Genomic DNA, 25,769 nt, shown 5'->3' on the forward strand with positions numbered 1-25,769 from the left:
GGATTGCTATATGCTGATCGTCTCTTTCATAGACCAGTTTGGCCAAACCGCGGCCACTTGATGGCCCGGGTCTTTCTGAAGTCTTTGCTTCCTGACAGTAAAGGAAAATGAAGCATCTGAGACCCCAGCTCCAGAGCGATTCTCTCGCCCCCGACTTTATGTTTCGCTCCATCACCAGTCTCAAGTGCTCCAAAAACATGACGGTGGGAGTCAGTGTGTAAAGGTCACGTGAGCACAGAGCAGGGGGGAGACGCGAAGCCCTCGGGCTTACAGGGAGGCGGTGGGGGATTCGCGTCCAAAGTCTCCACCTGCAGAAGGATGACAGGTTTAATTAAAAGAGTCCATGGCAGCGGCATAATGATGGCAAGACGCTCCTTTGCCGTGGGACGAGGAGATCAGGGGACAGGTGGAAGCTTCTGTCAATCGCGAAGCACTCCCGATGAAACCTGGGAAGGACAGTCGAGGGAATCAGGCTTCTGGTGAACGGAGACATGGCATTTTTCTGAACAGACCTGAAAAAAAAACAAACAAACAAACCATTTTCCAGCGTTCCTTTTGAAGCGTACTTTATTATTATATTACCTGCCCCAAGCCGTGATGACTGCACCTTGGACTTTTTCTTTTTTTTTTTTTTTGTTGGTATTCAAAGCGAACACTTGAGAGAAACATGTTGCTTTGTTGAATGCTGTGCACTTAAATTGGTGCAAGTTAGCTTGGGGGGAATGGCGTTGACGGCATGTTTGTGTCACAAGAAGGGGCCATTTTGAGCACTTTCCCTCTGCAGCTTCTGTAAATTGGTCTCTGGGGACGCGTGACCTTCAGACCGCGGTATGTCACAGCAGTGGCGTAACCTGCTCGTTGTCAAGGGCCTCCAGTCACTTGGAAGTCCTCAGGTCGAACCTGGGTAACGAGGGCAGAAGGCCCCTGGTTGTCGATGCCGTTCTCCGGCGGGGATTTGGTGTCGTGAGTGCGAGGTGACGCTGTGGCGTTAAGTTTATTTCATTCATTAAGTTTATGTCGTATTCGCAGAGCGCGTTGAGGTGGCCGAGTCATTCATTCTTCTGGGAAAGGCCCTGGGAAGGGCCACGCGGGGCGGCTCCCCCCATCTGCCTGTTCCCGTTTTGCTCTCCTTTCTTTTTACCTGTGTTTTCTATGTTTTTTGTTTTGTTCTGTTTTTGGTTGTTTTGTTTTTTTTGTTTGTTTGCTTTTTTTTTTTTTTTTTTTTTTTTACGGTTAGAAGACATCTAGGCGACCCTTCTCCCCTCCTCTTTCCCCTTCATAAATGTCTTCACGTTTAGCGAAAGGCGGTTCCACGTGCCCCTCGAGCTTGCGGGCTTCCGGTGCGTGAATGGCCTAAAGGAAAGTCCTCACGAAGTGGGTTGCCCTTCAAGACACAAACATTGTTTTCCTTCCCAGGCCGACAGGCCTTGCCAGTGAGACGACCCTCTCCCATCTCCCAGTGTCCTTGTGATGTTTCGAATTTTTAAATTTTTTTCGGTACCTCAGGGCTATGCGTATCTTCAGGGCGACGTCTGCCGTCGGTTCAGGGCTAAGTTAGATTCTGAGACGCGGCACCAGTGGGGTCCGGGGCGACGATATAACTGTCATTCACTTTGCCAATTTCAGGGCAGGAAGAGTGGATCAACTCAAGACACAAAGCACCTTCTGCGAGGACAGCGAAGGGCGTCTACAGAGACCAGCCATATGGCCGATACTGACTGTACTGACTGCTGTTGTGAATAGCCAATCTCCACCAGTCCTGTATACTGTTCAAAGTAATTTTTTTCTATGAACAATCCCTTTTTAAATAAATCAAAATGTTTAAAATCTGAATGGATGGAACTTTAAACTACTTTGTTGAAAATCAACCTGGGCAGAAAAAAAAAAAAAAAAAAAGAAGAGACATGTAAAATTTTGTTATCTCCAGTCTGTATATGACAAAATAGGTCATTGACAGGAAAAAAAAAATAACTTTGATTAACTAGTGTTAAACAAAAAAAGAAAAAAAATAGGTTTACTAAATTTGTTAATCCATCCTTTAACATAAGCCTCACCTTTCATTTTAAAGGTTTCCATAGAATTTAGTTATTTTATCTTTCGGCCATATGCTAGTTTTTTTTTTTTTTTTCTCTTGCCAATATGCGTAAAAAGGGAAGCTAGTTACAAGTGCAAATAATGTGGTATTCTTTTGTAACTCAAGTCTTGAAATGTTCTGTAGTGTTAAGCAAAGTTTCCTCTTGCTTGATACTAAATAAACTTTTGAAAGAAATCTTGTGTGTGTGAGCTAACAATTTCATGTTTCTCTTATTTAAAAAGGCCTTCATAAATAGCTGTAAACAGGGAAAGAATTCATTTAACAACGCCTGTCATAAAAGGGTCACACTAAACATTGTACAGCTTATTTTAAAAATGGTTTAAAATTAAATGTACCATGATTTACTCACCGTAGATTTAAATGCTGTTTAAAGAGTCCAAATGGTATCAAGGCTGCTTCGTGGCACATTAAAACTACGCAGAACCAAATCTTGTTCAAAAACTTGGCTTTAAAATAACTACTGATTTTCTGAAAAAAGATGTGATCAGTTTTCACCTTGTTGAGCGTTTCTTCACTAGTGCAACTTTGGATTTTTTATGAGAATTTTGGTACCTTAATGAACACCTCGCTCCCTGCTGGAAGCAATGAGCACAAAGCTTTTAAAGACATTCTGACTTGACTAATTGAGGTCGCATTCGCCAAGGCTGAGGATCTGTAAGCCTTAAACGGTCTTCATTTCCAAAGGTAAATAAATCAAATAAGATTTTAATCTCACTTAATTTATCTTAATATAACTAATAAAACCAGGGAGATTACAACTTAGCGCGTTTCATTATCCATTTTAGAGAGCTTTCAAGAGCACCTAAATTCTCATTTTAAAAAAGTTTAATTTGTTTTAGTCATCTAAAAAAGCCTTAGTTTAGTCAGTTTAATTGGGGCCAATTCTTCCCTATTAAACAAATGTAAAACCTCATAACTAGTTGTTTGTAATACATTATTTGGTTAGTCATTAAGGGCGCTTCTTAAAACTGACAAATATTTAATAAAGTTATTCTTTAATCATTTGGCTTAAGTTTTTTTTTTTTAATCGTAGGTTATGTAAAATGTTTAATTTTTATTTATTGAGGATTTCCTTTGGTTTGAGTAAAAAGGTCTTTTCTTTTATTAGGAGACGTCAGCCATCTCGGAAAGTTGAAGGAGCCGACAGCACCCCCAGAAAGAGCACAGGTAAGCTACCTCTGTTCCGGCTGCTTCGCTGTGTCCCGGGGGACGAAGACCATGTCACAAGCATCCGCAGTCGCCTGGAAAACGTCCTGCGCTGGTTCCTCTTATCAGCGCTAGTGATTATGGCAAACTAAATGCCGCCTGTCAGAAAAGAAGCTTCCTGAATGTAAACAAGTCAGACCCCACACGCTTTGCTTAAGCTCTGCAGATGGGAGGCTCAGGTCATCACAGCCTTTAAATACTCGATGCCTTTCTTCAATAAGAATCTAACAGTCTAGTCAAGAACATGAAAAAGTTTTCTAAATTGTTAAATAAAAGAGCAGCTTACCAAACCTACCGTGTACCATCCCAATTTTATTTTTTTAAAAAATGACTATATACTCTATGTAGTCATAGGCTAGAAATTGCACAGATATGCTGGAAATTTTTTACAATAATTGTCTTAGGCTTGTGGAAGTATGACTTGTGTGGGTGATTTTTCTATCCTTTTTTTTTTTTGAAATTTGCAAAATAAATCGTTACTTTTATAAATGTTATAAAACGTGTTTTATAAAATCATTTTATAAATTTTTTAAAAATCTAGGTACTTACGAGTGAAAGATTTCATCCATTCAGCCTCACTTCTCAGATAGTCTTGTTTTTTGTTTTGTTTTCTCTTTGCCGTCAGAGACACCACATAGGCCCTGACACCGACCTTATGGTTTTAAAGCATTTGTACCCGCGCCCCGCACAGTGGCATGACACGGAAGACACGTGTTTAGTACGAGTGAGAAGTACGAGCTTTTCCTTTTCCCATTACTGCCCAAATTAGCCGGGAACATTTAAACTGCCTTTATAAAAACAAAAACAAAAACAAAAATAGTTCTCTTCACTCTAATAGACCAAAATAAGTTCATTGTTTTTGTTTCTTGGGTTTTTAAAATTACATTTATTGCAATGACATTGGTTAATAAAATTACATGAGTTTCACGTGTACGGTTCAATAATACATCGTCTGACCATAGCACTGTGTTCACCACCCGAAGCCAAGTCTTCCGTCACCGCAGATTCGGCCCCTTTGCTCTCATCTGCCCCTGTCCCGTCTTTCCCCACGGTGGCCACTAAACTGCTGCCTGTATCTGTGAGTTTGGGTTTATCTTGTTCATTCGTTACTTTCGGGTTTTGTTTTTGTTTTTGTTTTTGTTTTCTCGCACAGTTAGGGAGTGTGACATTTAATATGAGCTCTCCTTTTTGTTTGTTTTTTAATTTATTGTGTATTAGTTTCGGGTATACGGTACCTTGGTTAGACATTTGTTTAATTTATTTATTTATTTTAAAAATTATTGGGGCGACATCGATTAACAAAAGTATGTGCCCACCGTACAGTTCAGCAGTATATCTCATGTATATTACACTGCGTGTTCACCACCCAAAGTTAGATGTTCTCTGTCACCAAATATTTGCCCCCTTCTGCCCCATCTACCGCCCACCACACCCTCCCCCCACCCTATGGCAGCCACCGATGCACGGTCCGTGTCCGTGAGGCTCTGTTTGTCACGTTTGCTTGTTGCCTCCGGTTCTACGCCCCACGCGTGAGTGAAGTCATACGGTTCTCACCTCCTCCTGCCCGACTTAGTCCACTCAGCACGATTGCCTCAAGCCCCGTCCACGTTGTCGCACACGCCAGTATTTCGTCCCTTCTTACGGCCGCGTGATGCTCCACGGTATTCCTGCGCCGCGCCTTCTTCATCCAGTCAGCCATCGCAGGACACTTCGGTTGCTTCCATGTCCTTGCTCCGGTCGCTCAGTGAACTCTGCAGCATGGTGTCCCATGATTGGCTGGTTACTCTCGGCCCCACCAACTGCCACCAGGTCTTAAACATCCTGAACGCAGGTCCCCTGTCATATGCCCAGCCAGTGCGATGGGAGTGTGCAGTCGGAGGTGAGCGTAAATGATGGGAGCTCGGAGAGCGGGGTAGGGCTCCACTGACTTTATTGGCTCAAAAGAAAGTCAGTCTTCCCTCCGAAGAGGACCCACGCCTGACTCACATCTCCACATGTGCCACTTAACGCCCCGAAAACAAGGAGGGGAACAAATAAATGACACCCCCGTGTGGTGAGCGGGGCCGCAGTGGCATCTTGGGGCTGAGTGCCCTCCTTGTCGATGGACTTGTCTTTCTCATCAATCGCAAGACTTCGGGTTCCCGAAAGACTTGTCCGTTCGGCTCCCAGCAGAGTGCAGGTGTAGCAGGTGACCGTGAGTGCGTGAGTGTGCGGACAAGCGAGCAAACGAGCCCGTCGCTCCTAACATACTGGCACTGACCGCCGTTCACTCTTAGTTTGGTTTCTCAGCGAAAATAAGGTGCTTAACTTCCGTAACCACTGGCTTTTTCAGTAACAAATGTGAGGCTGGAAAACCTAAATATCTCCTTTATTCGATAGGTAATACGCGTGCTTGGTACAAAAGCCAAACTTCCCAAAAGAACATAACGAAAAGTGGGTCTCAGTTCCCACGCCTGCCCCCAGACGCCCAAGAGCAGCTGTTTGTATTGGTTTTATGTGTGTTTTTCCCAGGGTAGCCTTGTGCATCGGCAGAACACAGACTCATTATTAATTATTACCATTACTATTTATTTTTTGTTCTAATTATTACTACTTTTTACATAAACAGTACACTGTTTTCCACTCCCTCGTGTCACTTTAGTATATATCTTAGAATTCATTGCTTATTTTCACTATAAGTCTACCTTTTTATTGGCCGAATAATATTTATATGAATGAACCATAATTTAAACAACCGTTGACAGGCACGTAGTCAGCTTCCAGTGTTTTGCACACATTAAAGACGGTGCCAGAAAGCACAGGACTTCGCCTCTGTCATTGTACACGTTTGTGTAAAGTATGGAATAAATCCGTAAAGTAGATTTACGGACTCAATGCATTTTTAGTAGATCTTACTATGTTTTCCCCCATAGAGGTAATAGTGTATCTTAATATGCTTCTCTGAAGGGAGCTTGGACCCTAAATGCTGTGTGCATTCGTGACCCTGCAACTGTGAGCCCTCACGGCCACGCAGTGAGCTCAGCTACTCAAAGCGGGTTTAAATGTCTTTAATACACAGCACAGGGGCCGGGACATTTAGGCCGGGTCCCCGAACAAATGCACGAGGCAACGCAGGTGTGTCGGGTCCAGTGAAGACACCTCCTGGGCGCCCGGCGGTGACTCACGGGGATGGCTGCCGGGTGCAGTCCCGTGGCCCGTCTCGGATGCGCGCCGGGTCCTCTCACCCGGAACCTCTCAGCGTCGGCAGCGGTGGTCTGAGGGCCGGCCCGCCGCGCCAGCTTTGTGCTAAGGACTGTCCTGGAGGGGAGCGGGCTCTGCCCCTGAGGAAACGAGACCCAGCGGGTGCAGCTGGGCCTCTGTCCCCAGGAAGCTCCTCCAGGGTGGGGACGGGTTCATCACACCCAAGGCACTTGGTCGTCAGTGCATCCGAGAAGTAGCCCTCGACTGAGCAAAACACCCTCGTCAGCGGATCCTCTAGCAGGTGTTTCCCTGTTCAAGGTATTTATTTGCCTTTAAAATAACGGTTTGCGTCTGGCTCGCCCCGGCACACGGACGCTCCGCGCAGGGCCCACTGAGGCTCACGGGCCTGGCTGTGCAGTGAGTGACACAAGTCCCGACGAGGAAGGGCCCGGAGGGGAGGGCGTCACCGAGGAGAGGACACCCGACCGGGGTTTGAGAGCGAAGTCGGAATCTAGACGCGAGGAGGAGAAGAGCGTCGGCTGCGGCAGGCGGCGCGGCTGGGGGGGCAGGAGGCGGCGGCGTGGGCCTGGGACACGGAAGCGGCCGCTGCGGCGTGAGGGAGGGAGGCAGGGAGCCGCCAGCGAGGCCGGGTGGCCGGGACGCGGGCCATGGGCGGGGGACGCGCCGCGTGGCTCCAGGCGCCGCGGGGATGCGTGCGCGGGCGGCTGGGCTCCAGCACGCGCGGCTGGGTCACCGCTGCGTCGCGATCGGGTGTCGTTTTGGTTGGTTTGGTTTTTTTTTCCTTTATGACGGCCACTCGGATTTTGAAAAAACAGGTTTATGGTAAATAGCACATCAAACGACATTGTTCGGTGCTCGCGAATAAAAATTTTTTAAAAATAGATGTGAAAGTGGAATCTTAGAGGGCGAGCACGCGGGGCCCGTGCCAGCTCCACGCGCAATGAGGCCTGCCACCCCGAAGCCGGACCCGCCAGCGTCAGAATGGGTGCGGTTCCGATGGCCGCCACGCTGCCCGAACCGTTCATCCGTCTCATCGAACTCGGAGATTATGTTCTGAATTTCTATCATTCTCTTGTGCATTGCCTTTGATAAATATCCTCATTCCTGTTAAACGTCTTCTTGTCTACTTCCTCTGCCTTAAATCCTGCCATCCCAACGGAGCTTAAATATTAGTTTCTCGGTGTGGACAAATATATTTCGTTTTCCTCTCTTTCAGGAACTTTTCTCTAAGTATGGACCGCTTAAGAATACTCAACTCACCAACGTGCCTAGTCAGTAAAGGAATTCACTTGGGAATTTGAAAATCATCTTAATTTTTTTTTTTGCACTATTTTGTGTTCCGTGTAATGTTTTCTAGAAATGGTTTGCTTTTTAATTTGGAAAATCCGTGAAAAGAGAGAAAATCCGTCTTATGTTGTCTCCTAATTTAAAAAAAAAAAACTAATTGTTTGTGTATTACTTAATAAAGGCGGCCCCCTCAGATCTCTTCTGCTTCAATATAAACCTAAAAACACAAAGTCTGGTCTCCGTTGTGCACACTCGAGACCCATGCCCGGCTGCAGCTCACTGCAGGAAGTCAAGGTTCGACACAGTCCAGATCCCAAAGTGATTTCTCCCTCTCAGCCGTGAACCAGTGAACGCGGGAGTGTTATGCCCGAGCGCCCTGTCGCACGCGAGGTGAATCGGGAAGGCACCGCCGGAGAGGAACCCCGGTTTCCGTGCCTCTCCGTGCTGTCATGGAGCCTAGAGGTCATGACCCCTGCGGACGGTATTATTATCCCGTGTATTGTCACTACGATTGTAATTCGCCGTGGCCCCAGCAGGGTGTGTTCACGGTCCCCCTGCTGGGAGCCCACGCGGCCTGTTTCCTAGTCTTGGAATTTCCAGAACAGTCTTGTGCGTTGCTACATTGTCGCCTTCCCACGCCCTGATCCCCAGAACCTGTGAGCACGTGACCCTACACGGCAAAAGAGGCTTTGTAGGTGTGACTAAGTTGAGGGCCTCGGGGTCGGGGGTTATCCTGTGCTGTTCAGGGGGGCGCCCCGTCGCCACAAGAATCCTAGTAGAGGAGGAAGCGATAGGGTGGACGTCGGAGAGCGGAGGCGTGAGGGCGGACGGCGGGGTGCCCTGGAGGGGGAGGAGGGGGCGGCGAGCCAGGGAACGCAGCCCCCAGAGAAGGCAGGAAGGGGACTCCGCCCTGGACCCTTCAGAGAGCCTCGTAGCTCTGCCGGCACCTTGACTTCGGCCCAGTGCGACTGGGACTGAACGTCTATCCTACAGAACTTTCAGACGAGAGATGTGTGATGCGTTAAGCCGCTGAGTGTGCGGCAATTTGTCCCGGCAGCGTGGGAAATGAATCCACCTAAGACAACCGAGCGGGCCCCCGAGTGTGATCGAGAACGCCCGCTTTGGGGGTGAGGTCGACCCGCCTTGAATTTTCTGGTTCTGCTAATGGGCTGGGAGGCTTTCGGTGAATGACGCAACCTAACTTTCAATTTTCTGATAGATTTCTAAGGTTACTTAAGAGAAAACTCAGCAGGAGGTGGGAGGTAAGAAGAAACCAGAGCGATTTATTTTTCACTTCTCTCAAATGCCAGCAACGTTTTACGTCCTCTGAAAGGAGACACTCCATCTTACTGCCTCTCAGAGAAATACATCGCTTCTATTAGGTAATTGGATTCATAAAAGTTGGTAGATTTTTTATCATTTCTATTTACTCATTTCCGTGCTTTGTCTTATTCCGCATAAAAGGGTTCGGGGACGGATTCTTGCCACGAGTGCATGATACGCAGAAAGATAAAAGGAAAAGAGGAGGAAGTGTGGGGAGCAGAAAGTGGGGCTGAGGACTCGAAATGCAGCCAGAGGAAGCTGAGATCGGGCAGCCCATGTGTCCCGCGAGTCTCAAAATGGGCCCGTGAGCATCCCAGCAGTCAAGGCAAAAAGAGACTGAGGGTAATTGCAAGGCTCAAGTGTCCACAAGATACATGCTTCAGGGAGAACACGCAGGAGCATCCCGCAGCCTGGGGGCAAGGGCAGGAAGGAGTGTCGGGGGCAGAAGGCAGGCAGGTGAGACCAGGGAGCCTTCCTGGAAGAGGCGACACCTGAGCTTCATCTTGCAGCTTGAGGAGCGTTGGCCACGGGAAGAAGGAAGGAAAATCCAGGCCAAGGGCAGCAGGAGCAGAGCATGATGGGGAGCAGCGGACAGGGGCGGGGGATTCGAGCAGATCTGCAGAGCGGGAGGAGGGGGGTGGGAAAGGCCCCGTGGGGAAGTCCAGGAGCGCGTGCTCCTCTGCCTCGCCGAGCAGCTGGAACTGTGGGCAGCGGGGGGCGCCGGGGGTTTAGGCGGGGAAGTGGCATCAAGAGGCCCACGTTTTAGCAGGAGCTAGCTGCCCTGTGGGAGGCGGATCAGGTGGTGTCCTGGAGGCAGCCTGGGGCTCTAGCAATAGTCCTACCGTATTCCTTCCCCGTCCCTCACGCCCTAGGCTGTGTGATAAGTCACCTAAAGGGTGTTTAAGAAGGAGAGAGAAGCGAGGACCTACTTACGCCCATCAGGCCGAGGTTCTCTCCTGATCCCGTTCCCCAGCCCTCCTGGCTCAGCCTGGTGCCCAGGGCCCAGCCCATGTTCCCAGAAATGCAGAGGAACACTTTGCCCACAGTGGCCAGTCCAGAAAGCCCCAGAGCCTGCCACCCAGTGCCTGGGAAGCTCCACCCAAAAGCCCCCTTGGCTCCCTGTGGCCAGAGGAGCCTCTCCCCGCTTCGCGGGTCTCCATGGGGCAGCAGGAGGTGCTTCTGTGACAGGCAGCCCACTCGGGGGCTCCGAGGCCGGCCCCACCCACCAGGCTTGCCCCCAGCCCCGGAGCACAGGGCAGCGTGGAGCGCCCTCCACCCCTGCCTCTGCCTGCCCCTCCGCCTCCTCCCTAAGTACTGAGTGTTGCCGATTCAGGGGAAGCGGATTGTCAGGCCCCTAATAGGTGAGCGCAGAGGTGAGCAGAGGCGGGCGGGCTGGGGTCTGACCGGCCCCCAGGGGTCCCAGAACAGTGCTCTGCCCACCTGCTCGAGCTGCCCTGGTACCGAGAACAAGGACGCCCCTCACGATGAAGGGGGCAAGGAACTGGACCGCCCTGGTGCAAACCCCAGCTTCCCCTCCGGTCTGTCCAGGTCGCTAGTGGGCAGGTTAGTCACTTCTGTGTCCTCAGGATGTAAAGCAGGATGTAAACAGCACTTAATTCACGGTCGGTGTGAGGTTCCAGCGAGAGAGCGATTGAAACATGCTTATCATTGGACGATACCCGACCTGGGTCCATTTATTATTATTATTATTATTATTATTATTATTGTTATTGTTATTATTATGATGATGTCCTTATCTGTTTAAATGCAGTAAGAATCTCAGAGCTGGCCAAGACGGGGGTCTTCCGTCAGCTCCCTGACCAGCTGGGAGTCCAGGCAGGTGCCGGAAACTCTCTCTGGCTGGGAAAGAAATTCCTACCTTTCACGGCGGATTGCACACAGATCAGCCATTTTGTAACCTTTACTCCAAAGGAAAGCTTACCTGTGTGAACACCTGGTGAAATCTGAGCCGTGCTGGCTCAGGCCATGCCCTCCTTCGCTCAGCCCTGGCCAACCCGGCTGGGGGAACAGGGTTGGGCCACCACTGGACCGGCCAGACTCGGGGCCCCCTTCCTGTAGGAGGCCCAGTGACTCTAAGGCTTGGTGACCACAGGGTCTCCTTTCCCCAGAGTGACCACAGAGAGAAGCCCCCCGGCTTTCTGGAGGAGTCCATCATTGGGCGCCCTGCTTTGAGTCTGAAGATCTCTCAGAGCTCAGCTTTGCACTTGGGAATTCATGATTGCCTGGAAGGCATTAGAAGGTAAGACTCTCTCTTCCCCCAGGGTCAAGGCCAAAGACAGGGTGGGGCGGCCTTTCTCTGCCTACAAGGGAGTCAGGGCTTTAAGCCCCAGTCTCTACCGTTCCCTGCCTGCCTGGCGCTGGGGCCCTCAGCCACCTCCTCACCGTCCCCCACTCACTTGAAAACCAGTCAGGAAGAAGAGCGAAGTGCTCACATGGGCCTCGCGTCGCTTGTGAACGATGCTTTTCAGATTCTACCCGACCCAGTCCGGCTCCTGAGGCTCGTGTCCTGGGGTGGGCGGCCGGAGCCCCGGATTGGTTGCATCTGCCTTCACCGCTGTCCCTCGGCCTTGGGCTGGGGGAGGAGGTTCGTGGAGCAGACGCGGGCATCCTGGGTCCCCAGCCGCCTCCAATCTTTCCACCTGAAAAGGCCCACCAGGAGGCACTGTGAAGGATAACTCCCAGGTGCACACACTTCAGGGGAGAGTTTGTCATGGACGGCAGCGGTCACCTTCCCAGGGACAGGAACCAGCCGCCTTCCCAGGAGGGGACCTTCCCGCCTTATGTGTCCCCCAAGGCCCCGCCGGCACCGGCACACAGTAGGCGCTTCGTACCTGCAGGTGAGTGGTCGGAGCCCACCTAACGAGCCTTTGCCTTGGGCGACGGACACCCACAAAGCGATGAGAAACTGCTGTGGGGGAGACGGTGGCGTCTCCTTTACTTATTTACGGGGTCGTCCGTCCGCCATTTACATTGTTTACTCCTCGGAAGGGATTGGAGGAGTCGGACACTATTAAAACACATATAAAAGCCCCCCCCACCCCCCCCCCCCGAAAAACCCACACAAAATAAAGATCATTTACAAGCAGCAAAAAAGCAAATGTGCGGGCACTCGAGCTGAAGTCGCTCTGCCTCCGAGCTGTTAATTTAGCTCCCGGGTGCCAGGAGGGGACGCGTTTAGTCACACGTGCTGCATGGGGACCGTCATCCCTCTCCCCTCCCCCCCCCAGCCTCGCTCTGCAGCCCATTCTTCACGGACGACGGGGGAAGGTGACGGCGTTGTCCACTGCGCGGCGGACGTGAGGGGCCTGGTCTGACCGTTCTCATCCCTGTCGCAACCAGCTGTGGGGAGCACGAGCCCCGAAGACGGTGTGAGTAGTAATGGTTTACATGTCCAAGTTTGTGCTTTTTTTTTTTTTTTTCCTTCGTTAAAATAATTAACAGTGGCTCTTGAGAGCATCAGCGTAGCTGGTTGTCGGCCGCCGGGGGAAGGTGTGTGGCTTTTAGCGAGAGCAGGTGGCGGCGTTTGTCTGAGCTTGTTTGTGCCTCGGTTGGTGAGAGGCCGTGGGCGAGCCCCTCTATGGGCGCAGGAAGGACTGGAGAGGGCCTTTTGGGACCTGGCAAAGGCTCTTCCTCTGTGGCCCTGGGTGCTGATCACTGGGGAGCTGGCAGAATGGGCCGAGACCAAAGGCGCAGCTCCGTGTGCCACTGAGGCACGAGCAGACGCCGCCCGTGCGTTTGGGGCAGGGGGCCAAGGAGACCGGGGTGGGCAGTCGGTGAGGGGAGCCGCCCTGAGCGGGGCTCCTCCTGGTGCGGCCGGAGTGGCTCCTGCTCCCGTGGGACTCGGCCCACAGCTCAGGGGGACGGCGGGGACCATCGGGAAGCAAAGAAGAGGGCGAAGGGCCCCCAGTGAGGAGCGGCCGAGGAGCTCCCTGGAGCTGGGAGGCCAGTCGGCCATCTCGGCCACCACAAGGACACACGAGGCTGCAGGGACTGTCACCCACCCTTGACCATAGCCCCTCACCCTTGGGGGTGACCGCCCCCTCCAACCTTCACTGTAAGAATACCACCCCTGTCCCAGCCCTCTCCCCAAAACAGCACTGACTAACGCTCTGCCTTTGCTCCCACACTCCTGACGACAGGGAGCTCATTATTTTTTTGAGGCAAATGCAGCTCCCACGCGAGGCCCGGCCTGAGTTCCTCGATCTCGGCACCGCAGCAGGACCGGGCTCATCCGGGCCGCTGTGCGGCGGCAGGTCCGGGCGGGGCTCAGGCCATCGCCTTTCCACCTGTGAGGACCCCGCGGTCCACAGTGGGGGAGCCCAGACCCACACCCTGGTCCCTCGCCCCACCGATGCCCCTGGTCCCACCCCCCTGGGTTGCCAGGCGCTGAGGGGGACAGGGTGGGCGACAGGCCTCCGCCACCAGAGCTGCCCCAGGCGCCACTCGCTGAGGGGCCCGCCGTGTGCTCCGCGCAGGGCAGGTGGGCGAGGCCCCGCGCTCTCTGTGGCCGCGTTTCCAGGCTGTGAACCCGCAGCGCTGTTCCCCCGGGCTCAGGCCCCGACCCTCGCCGTCCACACGCCTTCGAGAAAAGCCCCGTGCGTTTTAAGGAACATGGACTTGATGTCACGCAGTATTTTTCCAGTTAGAAAGAACAGGCGAGGCTGGAGAGTTGATCCAGCAATGTGGCTCCTTTCAGAAGCGCCCGGGGCAGGGCCTCTGAGGTGGGGTGACCCGGCGGTGGTGGCGAGGGGCGACCCTCCCGGCAGCACTGCGCAGGGGGCCGTTTGCAGCCCGAAGGCCGCACCGGTTCAATGACGTGCTGGCTGCAGAGCCCCAGTGTGGTGTCTGTCACTCAGGAGGCGTATGTGCGTGGAAGGAGCCCAGTTTTCGATGTTCGCAGGAGATGCTACGGGGCAGCAGCTAAGAGCACAGACCCTAACGTCAGGCTCCCGCGGTCTGCATCTCGACTTCCACGCTTCCGGGCTGCGTGGCTTTGGACGAGTCTCTCCATCTTTTCCATTTCTTCACTTTAAAAATAGAGTAATAATAATGGCCTCGCAGGTCAGTTTTGCCAGTGAGTGTTTCAAAGGTTGATAGCTTAAAATTGGCCAATTTATACCATGTTAAGTTGGCAAATGCTGTAAATTTAGTGTTTTTAAAAGTTGGATTACTAGCACACCACTGCATAGGAGCCAATGTATATGAAAACTCAAGAGATATGTGTGCAATAAATGAATAAATGAATGAGTGAGTGAGTGAGTGAGTGAGTGAATAAAGAACTGTCTTGTTACAACAGAGCTATGGGAATAGACAAGCCAGGGACCAGTCCTGCCTGGCAGCACCAATAACAAGGCAATGGGCGCCATTTATTGAATCTTACTGTTTTTCAAGTGGTACTTAGCATGAGTTCTACACATGAGTTAGCAAGTCCCTACAGTAGTTGATACCTTCATGGTTTAGAGGTGAGAACCTACGAGGAGCTAAGGAAAATTCTCATCACTGCACATTCATGAGATGCAAGACGCAAGATTCAGCCTGAGGTGGCCTGCGCCCAGCCGTGGTGGCCTCGGAAGCCCCCTGGCTGCCGCCCCGTCCTTGGCCATCCTGGTTGGCATTTGCATACCACCTGCCCAGAGGTAGCCATCGTCCTGCATACGCATGCGTGTGTATGTGTATCATCGCCTTGCTTTACTTTATGGTCTTTATAACTTATTTGTATATCCCCAAACAATGTGTTTCTTAATTTTACCAAGTTAAAAAGTTTACATAAATGTAGTAATACTGGATGTGTTTTTTGGTAACTTACTTCTTTCACTCAAAATTTTTCAGGTGAGATTCACCTGTGTTGATATATTTAGCTATTACACCATCATTTTCTCTTGTGGATGTAATGTATTTGGGCAAAGTATATGAATAAATCATAATACGTTTAGCTAAAACAAAAATAACAGTAGCTTTGACTTTTAAAACTTCTACTCAGAGCTTCTTGGGGGATCTGTGGAGAGCGACTGGGGCATAGTCAGTGTCTAGTCAAGAATTTGGGAGTCAGTTCCCTTGCCATCTTCTGCTTGGTGGCATCGATGTCATCAGAGACATGCTGAATATTTTACTTGGCCAAGTAGAAAGAAAGTCGTCATTAAAAAAAGAAGAAGAAAGAAAAGCCAACTTGAATCTCTGCAGGCCTAGAAAGACCAGCGGTAGAGGTGTGACCTATGGGGCCTTTTTTTAAAGTCTCCCGTTATGGCCCGTCCCGCCCTGCAGGAAGGTAGCACCTAGAACAGGTCATCAGGTCATGCGATGTGTGACGCTCCCCACGAGCTCCACACCTTCCGTTCTGAGCGCGCTGTGTCTCGGAGGGTTTTGGAGTTTGGTGCAGACACTTGAGCCCATGGGGAAGGGTGCGTAGCCCTGCACCGGAAGACGATAGGGCACCCTCCAAAGGATTAGCGGGGTCGCCGCCCTGCCCCGCGCCTCCCCATTCTCATCCTGTTCTGTCTGTTGCTCACATCTTGATTGTCCCTCCAAGAACACCCATGAGGGTCTGTCTCCTGGCTCCCCATGCAGGCATGCTGAGGGCTGTGGTCGAAAAGCTGTCCCCTGAGACCGTCGTAGTCAGCGCCTCTGCGGGAAAGTGACTGTGGCCGCCGTGGAGTTTCCACCTGCTGTGTCAGCGATGGTTTCGAGGCAGCAGCATTAAATGGACGGACGGTGGGGGCGGGGGATGGGCGCAGGCAGGGAGAAGCCCCTCGAATGCTGGTTGTCAGTAAATGTCAGGAAAAAGGTACCTCAGCAGAAACAGCCGGGGTACATTTAGGGACTTATTTTCTCTGGCTGAGCTTTGATTTGAATTTCCAAACTCACTTTTCAATTTCCATTTCTGTTAGTTGCCACATGTAGGATATAAGGAACTAAGAACTGACAGAGTCAATGTTAAATCAAGTATCCATGGGTGCATGTGCTTTTATTTGAAAAAAATTACAAGTGCACAAACGGAGAAAAAATCCTAGAGGAGCAGGGGAGGATTTTTGGTTTGAGCCGTGGGCAAAGATGTTGGTAACGAATAGAAAGAATTTCTAGCATTGGTTTATTGCTCATGTTGGGACATGTGGCTTCCCACCATAATTTCTGGTAGAGCCATGTAGAATTGCTGGACTTACGAATTAGAATGGCCTAATATTGACATTTTCATATGATTCAAACTAATTGCTGGAGGAGGTTTTCGAGAATATGTGATGGCCGGTTGACCTGTGAGCTGGACCTGGGCACGCAGGGGTCCCCACCCCTCCCCTGTCCTTGGAATGTCCACTCTGCCCGTCGTTCCCACAGCGGGCACTCGTCTGGGGATGCGGCTTTGAGAGTAAGATGTCAAGACCGTATAATTGGTGGACGTGACTGAGCCTCCGTGAGTGCCTCGGGGCCTTGGCAAAGCTGCCCTTCAGTATCTCCTCCCTGTTCAACGCCTATTTGGACCTGTTCTTATACTAGGACCTCAGGGAGCTAAGAACAGAATAAAAAGTGCTGCCTCGGGCCTTGTGAATTTGGAGACCCAGTGGGGAACGGATCACGCCTTGTGTAGGCGCCAGCCAGAGAGACTTGGGGGGTGGCGTGGAATCCGTGTCCCCTTGCGGGGTTCTGCCAGTGGGAGACTGCATGAGTCACCCCCACCATCACCTCCATCTGCCCGGATGTCAGAGAGGACGGAGGGCCGCGCGTGTGGCAGGGGCTGCGTGGCTGACAGCGAAGTGTAATGCGAGTCGCACTTCCCCTTGAACAGTGAGAAGTCAGCCCCCCGCAGAGGGCCCTAAGGGGAGACTAAGTTTGGGGGGTCGGGAACGGAAGGCTGGCACTGTGGCTCTGGAATAGCGAGAAGAGGGGCAGAGAGAGGTCACGGCGGCAGGCAGCGCCTTGTCATCCCAGCGGGCCTCGTGAGCCACGGGGAAGAGTCAGCATTTTTTTTCTTGGTGGTGGTGAGAATGCGGTAAGCAGTGCCATGTTCGCTTTATGCTTTTGAAGATCGCTGGTTGCTGCTATGTAGGCACAGGCAGGAGTGGGCACTGGGACCAGGGGGACCACGACAGCCTCAGATAGAGGCTCATCTGGGCCTCGAGAGAGCAGAGGCTGGCTGGGCTCCAACCTCTGCAACAGCTCGCCACGGGCAGGGGAGTGGAGGACCAGCGAGTTGCACATAGGAGTTTAAAGACGGAGCAGGGGCTGAGGAGGCCCTGGAGGTGTATCTGGGGTGGTGGGCTGATTCCAGGCAGGCGTGGGGGCTGGGTGTAGAATATTATAAATCCTGCTGTTCTGCCTTTGAACCCAGGGGACCCAGACTGGGGGATTCTGAGAGCTAGGGAACAGAGGTGAGTTCTCTGAGAGACAGAGACAGAGACATAAAGACAGAGAGACAGAGACACACACAGAGACAGAGAGAGCGAGCCACAGGCCTGACCCGAAGAAGCCAAATCTGCTACTAGTCCAAAGAGGAAGCCCGAGGACAGGGTCGCGGGACAGGGACAGTCAGCCAAGAGCTGAGTGATGCTGGAATGAGCCCCTTGTGTGCTAGGGTATCAGCCTGGTCCAGGGTGGTCTGACCCAGACTGGTTGGGTGGGAGCAATCCTCAAGGGGAGGGATCAACGATCATCCCTGAGAAGCCTAGGAAGGCTTCCTGGAGGAAGTGAGACTTCTTTCATGGTTCTTCTCATTTTACTGAGTTAAGTTGGTTTTGCTTTTCTCTCTGGATTCATTTACCTCTGGTTTTGTTCCTCATCACTCTTATAAAGAAGATAGGTATGCAAAATGCAGCCTCCGTGGCGGTTGCCAGCCCTCAGCGAGCTCTCGCTGTGATAATCGATTTATACATGATTTCACTCTTCCACTGCCCTATGATGTTTGTATTGTTAAACCCACTTTATAGAAGACAAAACGAGCTCAGACAAAATAAGAACTTGCCCAAGGCTACACGGCCAGTCAGTGTCATGATGACATCTCGCAAACCTGTCCCCCAGGCTTGCACTGTATCTGCTTGTTGTCCTACCACTGCTTGGGGTGGGGACATGAGATGTATAGATCCATATAACTACATACATCACTTTCTTGGGAGCAGAATCTTGATTTTCCCTCCTAGGGCTAGCAAACTCTGCAATTATTGCTACAAGTAGTGATGTTTCTTAACCCTCGTCAAGATCAATTAGCCAGTCTCCATAGTTCCAACTATCCACAAACTTCCATCATTTGGCAATTATCAAGTCTTTCAGCCCAGTAATTCTGTTCCTTGCTGGTCTCCTTAATTTCCCTTGTTCCCCTGGTAACCTTGTATCAGGGGAGACAAGGTGACTCACAGTAATATTAAATTCTGTATGTCAGTGGCTCCGGGGTGGTGGACTGGACATGAACAGAACCACAGTTGTGGGTTCTGTGCACGCCATTGAGAAGGACGGACAGGCCACGGTGTGCCAGCAGCCCCAGGGGGCAGGCGGGGGATCCAGGGGGCAGGCGGGGGACCCAAATATGAATCTTTCGCTGACTTTGATGGCCTGGGCACCTTTGAAAACATCAAGCCCGCTCCCTTGTAAATATCCCTCCCCTTAGGCTGAGGTTTTCTCAAGGTTAGGGCCAGTCCAGGCGCCTTTGGCAGGCACATGGCAGAAACGACACTGTGCTTGTGGTTTCGACTTGTCCCAGCACTTAGAACATCCAAGTAAGAGGGCATGTCGAACTTCTCCACTGCTGTCACTTCCCGTTCAAGTGATAAGTATTTTGTAGGGAGGTTACATTCAAAATATGTAAACAGGCATTTCTCAAGAAGGCCTGATTTCTTTGAGACGAGAATGGTATCTAGAAGCCAAGAGCTGGGTGAGAGTGTGCTCAATAGTAATGGAGTGTAGCTGCTACCAAGTACTTGTCAGACATTCATATCTATATTTCTTTCTACATCTATCTGTCTGCATTGAAAACCATAAGTTTATTCCGATACACCCAATTCTGATCCAACACCAGGGAGTTTATTTTAGCTCTTGCTCTTTCTTTATTCCTAAGTCCTCCTCCAACAGTGAGAAAGCAGGCTCCCGTCCTCCTCGGTACACTTTTTTGATCAATCCACTTGACTGTGAGATCTTCCCTGTCCATTTCAACCCACCACCCAATAGATACCCTGCTATTTCTGCTCAGGCTTATACTTCTCCCATCAGGCCGCCCCTCCATGCAGCTTTCGTCTTTATCCAGTTTGGTCTCATGCTGGTGGTCCCCAAGCTTGGGTACCCTCCTTGCCCCTCTAGGCTCTGACGCCACACAGGGCGCCCCTTTGAAACATGGAATCATCCTGCACACGTCACTTTTTAATGATCTCTTTATGTACTCGTCTTCCCTCCTGGGCTCAGCGCCACTTCAAATCCTGGCAGGTATATGATTCTTTGTATATTACCTGCTCCTGTGCCAGGTAGATATACAGAAGGTACTCAATAAATGCTTGTTGGAAGGACAATAAATCAATAAAGGCACAGAGGCAGGAAGGAGGGTAGAAGCAAGCGGGTCAGTACCGATGGAGCAGAGCCAGGAACAGGCAGTGGAGCGCAGGACCCCAAGGTCAGGCCACAGAGAGCTCAGAACTCTGTGGAAAAAAAAAAAGCCATGGTCCCTGGGATGATGGAAAGCTAATGGCCATCTCTCCGCCTGAAAGGGGTACGTCAGGCCGGTGTTCTGGAAGCAGCCCTCTGGCTGTCCCCGGAGGATGGGGAGGTGGGAAAGCCAGGAGAAAACCGCAGGCCTGGGCGTGGCCCAGGAGCGGCGCCATTGCCTCCTTCGTCCTGACTTTTAGTCCCAGTTACTTCTGCAAATGGAAATGCAGCCTCCCTCAGATGTGGTATTTTTGATGTTCTCATGTATAAATGCATAAAAAAGAGAGCTGCTTTTCATACTTCATCTACTTTCTTGTCAGTCTCAGCTTCATTTTCAATTCCCTCCTTTGGCGTCCTCATTTCCTTCGTGATGGATTGCTTGAGTCAATCCTCGTCGGCTCGGCTCGGTGCTAAAGGAGAGCACGTTGGGGTGGAGTTTTTTATTTGTTTTGTTTTTGTTTTTTTCTTTTTAAATCCTAGCAGCAGCTGGGGGAACATGCTGGGTTGCGGCGACGGCAGGATCCAGGGCCTGGGATCTGTTTTCAGACCCCACTCAGCGTCCCGCCCAGTCTGGGCTGGGGCCCACTGAGGACGCTTAAAAAATAAAAAAGGCTCAGGACAGGAGGAAGGGCTGCGAGCAGGTGGTGCCGGGCGGGCTGCGGCCACAGTCTCCACTCTGATCAACCCGTGCGCTCTCCGCCTCTCCGCCGGGAGAAACGGTCTTGCTTGGCTATTTTCCATTTGTGCCTTGAAGTCTGCTGTTCTCGGTCCTCCCCTGTCCCCTTTCCCTCCCCCTCCCTCCCCATGTAGTCACAGCCTCCACTCTTCCTGTCATAGGCAAGGAGACAACCTAATGATGCCACCAAGGGCCCAGGTTGTTTCTTTCATTCTCCTCTGTCTCCTTAGTGTCACGAGGTCTCCTCCGTGGTCACAGGGCGGCTGACCTCCTCGCAAAACACAACAGGCACTGAAAACCGGCGAGGACAGAGCATCACTGCTGCTCACCAGCGCGACAGTTTCTCGCGGTCCCCAGCGTGCGTCCCCTCCACTCTCATTGGCTGGAATAGGATCACGTGACGCCGCGGCCACGGGGCATTCTGGGAATGTGGGGCGCGTGGCCCCGCCTCTCTCCGTGGGAGGCGGGCCTTCTGGTGGGGAGGGCGGGGCAGACAGGCAGCTGCTGGGTGCAGGGAGCGGCGCCCGGCCCGGCGTTTGCTGGCCACGCCCACCTCCGCGCTCCTCCGGGACGGGCTCCCGAGGGACGTACGTGTGTGTGGCCATCGCCTGGCGGAGTGTGGCTGAAGAACACGCCTCTCTCGTCTTTGCTCACCTCCTCCCCCCTCATAGAGTATCAGGGGAGCATCGCTGCCTCCCCAGTGCCCAGGGAGTTGTCTGGTATGCAGCAGGTGCTCAATAAGTATTTATGAAACGAACAAGACCGGGCTGAAAACAGCTGCTAACTAGGGAAAACCCTTCTCTTGTCAAACAGGACCAGGAAAATGCCATCTGAAATGGACTGTTCTGGGGAAGGATTTGCCATAAGGTCCAGTGGATCAAGGGAGCAGCTAAGGGTCGGGGGCCTTATCAAAATTTCCATAGAACCCATGGAAGTAGGAGATCGTGGGGTGCAGGTCCAACAGAGGGGAGAGAAGGAGCGCCCCACTTTAGAGCACGAGGGCGTGTGTCAGTCTTTGCAATCTGTGTCTAATTTATGTGATACAGCGAAGAACATATGGGGTTAGGTTTACATTTGGCTCATTATCTACCTGCACAACCACAGGCAAGACACTTACCCCCTCTTAGCATATTGTTCAACAGAAACACGGGGATAATAACAGCAAGCCTTTCGGGGCTAATTCAGAATTTATGGGCGAGAGCTATAGAAAGTTCCCAAGACGTGGTAGGCGTTCGACGAATGATGGTGACAGTAATATTATTATTCGCTGTTCTTAGAAAGCCACCTTGCATTTAATAGATGTTCAATAAATTATTCTGGTTGGTTTAATTTCCTTTTGATGCTCAAAAACATGGGAATGTCCTGATTACAGACAAAAAGTCTCCCTCAGTGAGGCCCATATTTTGAAGTATCAATAAGGGCAGGAAAAAGGCATTTCTTTACTTCACGTTTTTATGATATCATCATCTGCTATAGTTTTTAGATGGGAAAATGTGATTGTCAATTAAGAATCTGAAAAAGAGTTTCCTTTATTAAAACACATACACATACAACATAAGCGCCATATTTCACGCTGAATCCAAGCTGCTGCCGGGTAGCTGAAATTTACCACCTCGTGTCCCAGCAGAGAGCGTTTGCAGCTGGATTAATGCCCCTTTCTCTGGCAGTAAATCAATTTCATACATATGGCCATATTTTCACCCAAGTGACAGGTAGCAATGGCTGCTATTTTGTAGTCACTGTAGGAAAACCTGGGATTACTCCCGAGGAACTTGGAGCCTCCTCTGTGAGTAACACGGAATAACGACATTTTCCTGGGGAGAGGCGTTTTAGGAAACTCAGCTCGGTCATCCCAAAGATGGGCAAACTGAGGGTAGGGACTCAGTTACATGCACTCAATCTCCATCGGCCAATTCCTTACCGTGGCCTCTGAGGCCACGTAGGGCCATCTAGAGAGCTTTCTGGGGCCACTCTTCTCTGCTTCATTCATTCCGAGAGCTCCGGACTGCTTCCATCATGGCTGCATACACACTCTTCCTCTGCCTGGCTTGTCTTTCTACCCCTAGAGGTGTCTTCTGGGTGAGGCCCCCCAAGTGTGCCCTCATCCCTTGGAGCTACCCCGTAAAGACGTTTGCATAAGTATAATTAACCATTGCAAATATCGTCAAGGAACATTTTAAAGCCTGTTCTCCTTCCAAGTGTCTTCCCATGGAGACTCTAAGCTCCATGGGGACCAGTCCCCCGGATCCCCTGTATGGAGCCTGGGGCATCAGTGTATCTTGGTGGAGGAATGAATTAACGACAGGTGAATGAAAGAAAGGGCCAGATGTGGAGATGTGAATAGCGGCCCCTGGGGGGTGGTAAGAAGCTTCCCATGTGCGGAGTGGAGTGTTCTAGGGCAAGTGTTGGGAGATGAGTTTGGAGAGGTGGGTGACAGTGCTGAGAGGAATGCCGGGTCCTTCAGGGTCATGTGACCGTGTTGGGATCCACCCTTTGATGGCGTGGTTGGGGTACGAGTTAGAACCGTGCTGCTCACACCTTGTTATACATGGGAATCCCGAGGATTATGTGAAAATTCAGGTGGTGACTCTGTAGGTCCAGGTGGGTCTGAGGTTCTACGTTTCTGACCAGCTCCCAGGTAAGGCCAACACTGCTGGCCCCAGGAGCACAGTTTTAGAGCCGTCACTCCTGGCAGTTGGTGAGGATGCCCTGGAGGGTGAGGAAGAGGGAGACGGGGATAGCAGTTGGAAGGCAATCGGGGTGGCCCAGTGCCCAAGAGACAAGGGCCAGACTGAGCCAGGCAGCAGGGATGTGGGAGGGGCCTGAGCCCTAAGGCATGGAGGAGGGAGAGCCAGCAGGACACAGTGACCGTCAAGGCGAAAAGGGAACCGTCTTACTGACGTCCATACAGGTTGCTGGTTTTTGGGTTTCTTAAAAATACCACCGTTTAGTGTTAGCTGTGTTGCTTATCAGTGCTTATAAGTAGTGTATTTTAAAATTGAGAAAACAGTTCATGGCCACGCCCCCCTGAAAGCTAATCAGGGCCGGGCCTGGTTAGTACTTGGATGGGAGACCACTTAGGAAGACCAGGTGCTGTAGGTGTGAAAAATAAAAAAATAAGGGATTGTAAGCAGTCCGTGAGGTCAACCAAGGGTTACCACACCTAAAAAAAAAATTAAAATAAAATAGAATTGAGAAAACAAAAATAAAGATTACATTTTCTTTAAATGAAAAGAACTCCATTTTGTATAAAATGATGGGGTACAAAGCCATGCTGCTCTCATACCCTGGCCTCGTGCCCACAGGGCTCTCGCTTCCTTCACCCTGTGCTGGGCAGAGGGCCGGTGTCGTTCCTGGCTCCCGACAAGATGCAAGTCCCCCAGCTGTGAGGCTAGAGCATTGCGCCCGAACCCAGCTTTCTTGTTTGGGACCCAGACCTCCCAGACCCCTCTCCTCTTGGCCTATATGTTGTCTCTTGGCCCCCAGCCCTTGAATCCCATTTCTAATAAGATGGGTCAGCAAGCACTATGTAGCTGCCACACACTGAGTCTCGCTTCCTCCATCAGCCTGAGCTCAGACGCTCCCAGAGTCCTCAGTGGCCCAGATCAGCTCAGACACACAGCCTCTCTTACCATCAGGCGCTGAGGGCCCGTGTGGACTCCTTTCTTCCTTCTGGTCTACCACTCAGATCCTGGTCATCATTGACCCACCAGAGGCATGATGTCAACAGCTACCTGGGGCAGAAGCCACCTGTGGCAGAGTCTGCTGGTCACCTACCCATATTTTTTTTCTCCCGTTCTCTCTCAGCAAAATGATCAAACTCTCATTTTGTTAGAGGAGGAACAATGACCTGATAGAGATTCTGTTTCTCACCCCGCCTACAGCAGGCCTGGCCATGTGACTGAGTTCAGCCAATGAGATATAGGTGGAAGCTATTGGTCAGGCTTCTAGAAGTGCCTGTGTCCTTCACCATTTTCTTTCCTACTACCTGGATTGAGGATGTTGTGGCCGGAACCGCAGCCTCCATGTCAAATCCCGCCATTAAGTGATTCATGACCCGCTACCAGCTGCAGTGACTTATTTTTTGGCATCGCTAGCTGCCCATGTTCAGCCTGGCAACTTAGTACTTCTCTGGGGATGTTTTTCCGGAGAGCACCTCATTTCTTTCTCCACGGGATCCTGGGCTGGTTCTACACCTGCATTAGAGGTGCTGGCGCTCTCAATTCCCTGCTCCTCCTTTGCCCTGGGAACCCCCGGCCCCACACTCCCCAGTGCCCGCAGATGTCTAGGCCCAAGGTGTGCCAGGCTTTCACACCTGCGCTGAGTTCTCACATATTTCGGGCCACGCCTTAGACAACTCCCAGAGGTAATAAATATGTTAGTTGCGTCTCTCCACAGCCGAGAAAGTTGCCGCAGAGAGACCGTACGCCTCTCTGGCATCGCCCGTTCCTTCGCTCGCTCAGCCGTTCTGCGTTGAGCTGCTGCCATGTGTCGGGCACCGTTGTCCTTGTCGATGACACTCACAGCCAGGTGCCGCTTTCTGAGGTGGAGGAGATGGCAGGCGGACAGGCTTGGCCGCCCCACGTCTGAGTCACTTTAGAACCACCACGGGGGATGTCAGATACGCCTCCAGGTCCAGTTGTCACCCAGCAGAGCAATGCCACCAGGAGCGGAGCCCGCCCTCCTCCTCCCGGCTGAGGCTCTTTGGTGTCTGACTGGGCCGCGGGGGAGGATAGAGTGAAAACCCCTCAGGGTTGGCTCGATTTGAAAATAAGTTATGTTTTCTAAGCAGAGAAATAGTAAAAACTTTCCAGCCATCTCAAATGAAAAGTCTTAACCTAATTCTGTATCCTCCTGATGGCTGTGCTTGCAGCCTGGTCGGTGACCACACTGTGGCTGTCAGAGCGTCGTCTGGTCTCTTCTCAGAGGACGCGGGCGCCGGGGGCTGTGCGCGCGGCCTGGCCCGGTCTGCGGGGAGCTCCGCGCCTTGACGGGCCCACGTCGATCGGAGCTATCGACCTCTTGGTTTCAGTAACGGACACGCTTTTCGTGCATCCAGATAATTAAGCCTTCTTGAATGGCGGCTACTAATTTGCATGTGCAGTGCGGGGAATCCACGCTGGGGGAACGTGAAAACTCGTCCTGGTGGTCTTCTGAGCCCCCATAATGGAGCCTTAGGAAAAGTGTTCCACCCTCTTGACCTGTCACACCGAAGTTACCAAGTGACCTCGGGGGCTTATTTTCATTTGTCGGAAAACACCTGGGGTGGCTCGCAGCACTAGGGAGTGTGAGCTGTCGCTCAGAGTCACCCCAGCTCTCCGTCCCTCTGTCACTCCCAGGGGTCAGGCT

General features: G+C 51.5%; 1 protein-coding gene and 1 long non-coding RNA gene across 6 annotated transcripts in view; both read left to right on the plus strand.

The window, feature by feature from the left end:
- Window positions 1-4,998, plus strand: part of KHDRBS3 (KH RNA binding domain containing, signal transduction associated 3) — a 96,593-nt gene extending 91,595 nt beyond the window's left edge. For 3 of the 5 annotated variants that reach the window (XM_016145626.2, XM_036233055.1, XM_036233056.1), the window contains exon 9: window positions 1,627-2,269. In XM_016145626.2, coding sequence (XP_016001112.2) covers window positions 1,627-1,718 — 92 coding nt within the window. In that variant the 3' untranslated portion in view covers window positions 1,719-2,269. Of the gene's footprint in view, window positions 1-1,626; window positions 2,270-3,203 lie in introns of those variants that run through there. The other 2 variants (XR_004954679.1, XM_036233054.1) reach the window with 2 other exon arrangements.
- A 5,862-nt stretch (window positions 4,999-10,860) lies between these two features.
- The window catches only part of LOC107511322, a 49,215-nt gene continuing 34,306 nt past the window's right edge, over window positions 10,861-25,769 (plus strand). The window contains exons 1-2 of the long non-coding RNA XR_001597047.2: window positions 10,861-11,970; window positions 12,361-12,499. This is a non-coding gene — a long non-coding RNA (uncharacterized LOC107511322). The remainder of the gene's footprint in view (window positions 11,971-12,360; window positions 12,500-25,769) is intronic.

This window comes from Rousettus aegyptiacus, unplaced genomic scaffold, assembly GCF_014176215.1.
Source record: "Rousettus aegyptiacus isolate mRouAeg1 unplaced genomic scaffold, mRouAeg1.p scaffold_m13_p_15, whole genome shotgun sequence".
NCBI classification, from domain to species: domain Eukaryota; kingdom Metazoa; phylum Chordata; class Mammalia; order Chiroptera; family Pteropodidae; genus Rousettus; species Rousettus aegyptiacus.